Genomic DNA, 7642 nt, shown 5'->3' on the forward strand with positions numbered 1-7642 from the left:
GTTTTTATTACTCCGTTTGAACTCTTGTTTCTATTGTCTTCGCACTCATCTCTTATGTAAAGTAATTTTTGAGTTTTCATTTTGCTTTGTTTTGCCGAATTTCTACATAGATGTGACTTTCTTTTTTGGCAGTATTAGAGTATCTACCTGGAACAGGTTAAACTACCTAAAGAATGGAGTTCTGAGTACTACTATGCGGACTGCCATGTCACATGATCCAATAACCCCAGTTTTGACAGATGCACATTTGGAGGCCATGGACCGACGACTGATGGGTGTTGTAGCAACTATCAAGCAGTGCATTGAACAATTTGGGACAGACAGTGTGCTGGTGGAAGACAGAATGAAACTATCACACTTGAAATAAGGTGTTTGAAATGCAAGTTGAATAATACTGCTGCTCTACATAAAGTCAAAAAAAACAGTGCAAACTGCACAATATGGAATACAAACTCAAGGAAATGTTTCCATTCCCTTTAAGGGTATAAATTATTTGGAAAAACAAGCTTGTTCCTAGGACAGGTACTGGAATATCAGTTGGCTCAACTGGATTTTACCGACCCACTGGATGCATTGACAAACAGATGAACATAAATTGGGGCAATAAAATTGCTTTCTGAAGTAATGCTTTCACCTGATCTTTATTGCAACCATAGGCATGTTCTTCGGGGTTTCATATTTTGTCAAATAATGCAGATGTGTTTTAAGTGTCCTAAAGAAAGGTGATAAATCTCTGCGTATTCTGACATCTGATACCTTAAGGGAGTGTAGGAATGTTTAGTTTCTTGACCTTACACTGCCAACAGTCAAATCCAGAACATTCTCCAATTGGATTAGCTTTTAATTTACCAGCCCGTCTTAGCTACGTTTAAGGTTCTTACATGGACAAATTACAACTCCCACTAATGCAGGTCCTATCTCATTGTTTTTCTGCCAGAAATTGAAATTAAGTTTTAAAAATTGCCTATACAGTACATAAATTGTATTACTGCAGAATCTGAATGAGTGCCCTCAATCTCTGTGAATTCGATCATATCCATTGTTTTAACTTAAACTGCAGAACATAATATTTATTTTTTTACTTTGACTTGAGAGCATTTAAAATTGTTTAACTGCTGGGATTAAGGTAAAACATTTTTTGTAAGAGTGTTCAATCAGACTTATCCTATTATTAAGAGTGCAAATGGTGAACTTCAAACCATAATTTGTATAAATGCTGTAATGTTGAATACACAACCAGTTTGAATCTCAGCACCTAACAGACATTCAAACTTACCCATTGGTAAACTCTAGTCCTCAGTCAGGCCACACTGTTGGGTAGTGTTAAGGAAGGGAGACATAGCCAATAATGCTGGACAGCACTTAAACATGGGACCAACTGAACAGTTTTTGTTCCATTCTTGGGACTGTTCTGAAGAACTGCTTGGGCTATAAGAAAGTTGTGAATTTGTAAGTTTACTGTATTTTGAGTGATTTTTTAAAAATTGGGACTTTGTTGGTGATAACAGAACAGAATGTTTAATTGTTTGTTTATTGATTTTAAAAATTATTGGGGTTCTTAGCTTTATACTGCGCCAAGTTTGAGCAGTGGGTTTCCTATTTTGACATTTATGTGCACTAAACGTGACAGTGGAACTTTGAAAGTTGATGGCCAATGGCAGTTCTTCTCCCCTTCAATTTATTATCCACCGGCTTTTGGTTGGATGTTTACAATAACTCTTGCGAAGCAGGAAGGCTTGGACTGTTCAAATCAACGATTCAAAGCTTCAGCAAGACATGGAAACCTTTCTTGAAGTAAAAATAATAAAGTGGTGTATAAATAATTATACAGATAATTTATTTGTTGGGAGTAGTCTGGAGCTGTGGTTTAAATTCTGTTCACCCAATTGCTTGGAAAACAATGTTCTGATCACCATAATGTGTAGGATGATGCCCTTCTATTTTAATAATAAAAAAGCACAGCTTCAACAAATTTGCCTTTTCATCAGTGCATTATAAGATTTGAATCTTTATTAAAGATCAGTCAGTAATGTTTCTTGTCATTTGCTTGTTAACCTATTTGTGTCCCTATATTTATTTTAGAATGGTTACTTTTAATACTTCATGTTAAAAAATATGTTGCAAGATCCTCCCTATAAGGCAGGCAGATATCCTTCTCAGAGATGCCTGCCAATTACGCCCTAACATGGTTGCGTAGCTTGCCTTTCTAACTTTCTCCTTCTCTCTGGCTTCTGGCCAAATGGAAAGTTGTCAGTCTACAGCTCCAATAATTTACTGAGGACCACTTCTCTGGTCAGTTCCTCCCTTCCATTTCCTGATTTATTGCTTCTGGGATGTTACTTATACCCTCATAGTGAAGCAGAATGTTCAATTCATTTGCCATTTCCTTATTTTTCATTGTCAATTCTCTAAACTCACTGTAGGACCAACGCTCACTTTGTTAACTCATTTCTTTTAAACATATTTATAGAAATTCTTACTATCTTTATATTTCTGGCTAGTATACACTCAAACTCTACATTTCCCTCCTTATTAATCTTTTAGTCATATTTTCCTGTTCCTTATCTTCTGACCTTCCACTGTATCTGTGCCTTCTGAAATATCTCCTTTAATGTTTACCACTGCATTTGGAACATAGAACAGTACAGCACAGAACAGGCCCTTTGGCCCTCGATGTTGTGCCAAGCATTGTCTGAAACCAAGATCAAGCTGTCCCACTCCCTGTCATTGTGGTGTGCTCCATGTGCCTATCCAATAACCGTTTGAAAGTTCCTAAAGTGTCTGACTCCACTATCACAGCAGGCAGTCCATTCCACACTCTAACCTCTCTCTGAGTAAAGAACCTACCTCGGACATCCCTCCTATATCTCCCACCCTGAACCTTATAGTTATGTCCCCTTGTAACAGCTACATCCACCCGAGGAAATAGTCTCTGAACGTCCACTCTATCTATCCCCCTCATCATCTTATAAACCACTATTAAGTGGCCTCTCATCCTCCTCCGCTCCAAAGAGAAAAGTCCTAGCTCCCTCAGCCTTTCCTCATAAGACCTATCCTACAAACCAGGCAGCATCCTGGTAAATCTCCTTTGCACCCTTTCCAATGCTTCCACATCCTTCCTATAGTGAGGTGACCAGAACTGCACACAATTACTCCAAATGTGGTCTCACCAGGGTCCTGTACAGTTGCAGCATAACCCCATGGCTCTTAAACTCAAGCCCCCTGTTAATAAACGCTAACACACTATAGGCCTTCTTCACGGCTCTATCCACTTGAGTGGCAACCTTCAGAGATCTGTGGACATGAACCCCAAGATCTCTCTGTTCCTCCATATTCCTCAGAACCCTGCCGTTGACCCTGTAATCCGCATTCAAATTTTTCCTACCAAAATGAATCACCTTGCACTTATCAGGGTTAAACTCCATCTGCCATTTTTCGGCCCAGCTCTGCATCCTATCAATGTCTCTTTGCAGCCTACAACAGCCCTCCACCTCATCCACTACTCCCCCAATCTTGGTGTCATCAGCATATTTACTGACCCACCCTTCAGCCCCCTCCTCCAAGTCATTGATAAAAATCACAAATAGCAGAGGACCCATCACTGATCCCTGTGGTACACCGCTGGTAACTGGTCTCCAGTCTGAAAATTTTCCATCCACCACCACCCTCTGTCTTCTATGTGATAACCAGTTACTTATCCAATTGGCCAAATTTCCCTCTATCCCACACCTCCTTACTTACTTAGGTCAATAGGTCAATTTCTGTTGTCCGATCCCTTAACCCAATTTGCCAATGCACTTTAGCCAACTCTGCTTTCATGCCCTCATAATTGCCCTTATTTAACAACATAGGGTGGAATCTTTCACTTTTTGAGGCAGTGTTGCAATGGGCGGGAAATGCATTGTTCTGGCGGCTTTCTCTGCCGTATCGCTCGCAACTTAGAAATAAAATGTGACGGGCAGGTCTCACAACATCCCCCTGGCAGGGCTAAGCTCCTGTGGTGGGTCTGCCTGCCAGATGAATGTTGGGGGAAACCAGTCGTAATTCACGTCAGCATGAATGAATGGATAATGTAACGTGGTGGGGGTGGAGAAAGACTATCAGGTGTGGAGGCCTGATAATTCGATTTGAATTTATTCTAATATAGTTCTCAATGTTCAATGTCAGGAATCCTGCCACGTCTCTGGCAGGGGGACAGGGACATTTGCACCAGGACTCCCAGCCGACTTATAACATGATTAGGGCCTCACGAGATTTTGCACTCCCGTTGCGATGCCAACGGGAGCACAAAATCCCAGCCGTAGCCTCGGACCCACTCTTCTCTTCCTCAAACTGAATGTAAATTCCCATCCTATTATGGTTGTTTCTATCTCGGCGTGCCTTCAGTATGAGATCATTAATTAATCCCATCTTGTTGCACAACACCAGGTCTGGGATAACCTGCTCTTTGGTTCCAGAACATGCTGTTCTATCCCGGAAACATTATGATCTCCCCACTTAACATATTGTTGCCAATCTGACTTTTCCAGTCTCTCGTATATGGACTTTTCTGACAAGCTCCCATTATTTCTTCCTTTATGCTCTACCCTACCATCTGGTTACTATTAGGGGCACGTGGCTCCTGCAAGTAACTTCTTGCTTTTACCAATTCTCATTTCACAAATTCCCCATCCTGGTTTCCTGAACTTAGGTCATCTCTCTCTATTGTGCTAATACCATCATTAACAAACAGAACCACCCCTCCACCTTTTCCTTGCTTTCTAATTGTCCTTTACCCTCTAATATGCAGGTGTCAATCCACATCCTACTGTAACCATGTCTCTACATTGGCTATTAAAGGATACTTACGTATTTCAAAGTCTGTTGAGTTCATCTATTTTGTTTCAAATATTTCAGGCATTCAGATAAAGATGGAGCCTTTAGTTTTATGCTTTTATTCTTTTAATAACTTCTAGTTTCATCTGTTGATTTACTGTTAAAAATTTGTGTACTCTGTCCCTTCCTGTCATGGTATTTTTAATTTCCTGTCATGCCTTTCTCTTTTGACATTTCCCTACTCTTCGATTTACCACATCTTCCCCAATTTGAACCGTTACTCCCACTATCTTGTTTAAAACCCTCTCTACTTCGACTGTCCCAATGGTACGGATCCTACTTTCGCCAGTGCCCCATGAACCAAAATCACTTCGCCCACAATCTTTGAACCACGCATGATCCCCTAATCTGATTTGTCCTATGCCAATGTGCATGTGGCTCAGGGGATAATTCAGAGTTTATGACCTTTGAGGTTCTGCTTAATTTGGTGCCAAGCTCCTACTGACTATCCAGAACCATCACCGTATATCGTTGGTTCTTACATCGATCATGACAGAGTCCTCCTGCTTCCACTGCAAGTTCCTCCCCAGCCTCGAGCAGATGTTTCGAACCCTGGCCCCGGGCAGGCAACACAGCCACTTGTACTTGTGCACTTTGCTGCAGAGAATGGTATCAATTCCTCTGACTATACTACCCCTGACAACCATTGCATCCCTAGTAACCTCCCCCACTTGAATGGCTTCCTGTACCACAGCCAGTTCGCTCGTCATCCTGCAGCCCCCACTTTCATCCAAACAAGATGAACAAAATCTCAAACCTGCTGGATAATTGCAAGACCTAAGGCATTCCTACTCCTTCCTCTGGGTTTCCTTATCAACCTCTCCTGTTGTCCCTAACCAAATCAGAAGACCCTATACTAAAGGGTGTGACCACCTCCTGGAATAACATGTTCAGGTAATGTTCCACCTCCCCGATGTGCTGCAATGTCTGCACCTTTACCCCTAGCTCAATAACTCCGAGCCGAAGGTCTTGCAGCCACAAACACACACTGCAGATGTTTCCCTAGATCACACCACTATCCAGGAGGGCATCAGTTACATGCTTTAAAGACAACATAGCAGGGTAATAATGGACTTGACTGTCGACTCTGCCATTGGCCAAAGATTTCATGTGGGTTGCTTAACTTAAGACTGTAGGTTTACTGTCTAGGCCAGCTTTAATATGCTGTCATGGTTGTCTGCATTTTGAATTGAGGTGAAATCAAGAGATGCTCCTCTTAATGGCGTAACTATTCTTCACCAAACAGCTATGGAGTCTAGAAAAGGCCCATAAAGGATACCAAATATGAAATTACGGGTTCAGGTTTTCCTATGTCAAGTCCATTTGTGGGCATAATCAGGCCATCAAACTGGAGGAGCTGTTTCCACAGCCAGATTTAGAGAATGTGTACCTCACCGCCATTTGGCAGCCAGCATTAGAGAATATACTCTGAACTTGAAGGCCAGACAGAGCCATGGTAAGTCCATTTTTAATCAAGTTTTTACTGAGGGTTTTTAAAAAACCTTTCCCCCAAATTTTTGCCTATTAAAGGTGCGGACTGATTTGGCCCTTGGGAACTGCTGCGGTCCCCATTCCTCTGCTTTGAGGAGGATGAAATTCTAGAATCCCACTACAATGATGCTAACCTGTCCGTTGGTACGCGTACCTCCCTCTCTGCAGATAAGTCAGTTAACACTGACTTGAAAATGTCTGCACCTCCCTAACAAAACAATTATTGAGTTGTGAATGCAACTCATACGGACCTTGAGCAAACCAAGATCCAAGCCCTCTGCCTAACAAGTCTTGATTTTGGTATGATCCACAATGGGATCAACAAACAAAACACGATTTCACCTTGACTTTGATTTGACTAATAAAATACAAAATTAATATGAATTATACATTACACAGTGAATACAACAAATTTAAGACTTTGCTTTGTTCCAAGCCTGCCTGCTAGTAATCTGTGGTGAATGTTCCATTGCAATTATGTCAACCGTAAGCTCATATGCAGGACAGGTACAATATGGCCAAAGGACAGGCAAGATGGAAACCACGACTGTCCTAAACTTTAAAGGCACAGAATAATAAATGCTTTCAGCTGATAAAGTGCCTCTATGTAATTCCAGCCCAACTGTATTTGCAGGTCTAACCATTGGATTGTCATCTGTGGGGTACTGATTGAAATACAAATTGAACTTGCCTTGAATTTGAGATGATAGGTAATAGCAGCAAATATTCTCCCTCGGGATTTAGGTTAAAAACATTTAAATAGGAGCAAAAGACAGTACAGCCCACAGAGCCATTCAATATGACCATGGCTGATCTTTGGCTTCAACTCCACTTTCCTGCCCATTCCCTGTGTTCCTTGATTCCCCAACAGACATCTGTTATCTCAGCCTTAAATATATTCAACAATGGAGCGTCCACATTCCTCCGGGGGTCCAGAATGCCAAAGCATAAAAACTCTGAGTGAACCTTCCCATTTTAATCTTAAATGATCAGCCCCTTATGCTGAGACTGCCCCTGTGTTCTAGATTCCCAAGCTGGGGGAAGCATCTTCGGTGTCTAGCCCTTCATAACCTTGCATGTTTCAATGTGATCATCTCTCATTCTTCTAAACTCTACATTGCATAGGCCTAATTTACTCAACCTCTCGTCATAGGACAGCTCTGGCTTCCCAGGTACCAATTTAGTGAATACTTGCTGTACTGCCTCCGATGCAAGAATTTCCATCCTTTATTATGAAGAGCAAAACTGCACACCGTTATTCCACAATATTCTCTAT

The 7642-nt window shown here is 41.4% G+C and overlaps 1 protein-coding gene across 10 annotated transcripts in view; it reads left to right on the forward strand.

Annotated features, from left to right (window-relative positions):
* fam20b (FAM20B glycosaminoglycan xylosylkinase) overlaps window positions 1-1972 on the forward strand; it is a 197704-nt gene extending 195732 nt beyond the window's left edge. For all 10 annotated transcript variants that reach the window (XM_038795126.1, XM_038795123.1, XM_038795128.1 and 7 more), the window contains one exon: window positions 133-1972. In XM_038795126.1, the coding sequence (XP_038651054.1) occupies window positions 133-367 (235 nt within the window). In that variant the 3' untranslated portion in view covers window positions 368-1972. The remainder of the gene's footprint in view (window positions 1-132) is intronic.
* The last annotated feature ends 5670 nt before the right edge of the window (window positions 1973-7642 follow it).

The sequence above is a fragment of the Scyliorhinus canicula genome, chromosome 4 (assembly GCF_902713615.1).
Source record: "Scyliorhinus canicula chromosome 4, sScyCan1.1, whole genome shotgun sequence".
Taxonomy (NCBI): domain Eukaryota; kingdom Metazoa; phylum Chordata; class Chondrichthyes; order Carcharhiniformes; family Scyliorhinidae; genus Scyliorhinus; species Scyliorhinus canicula.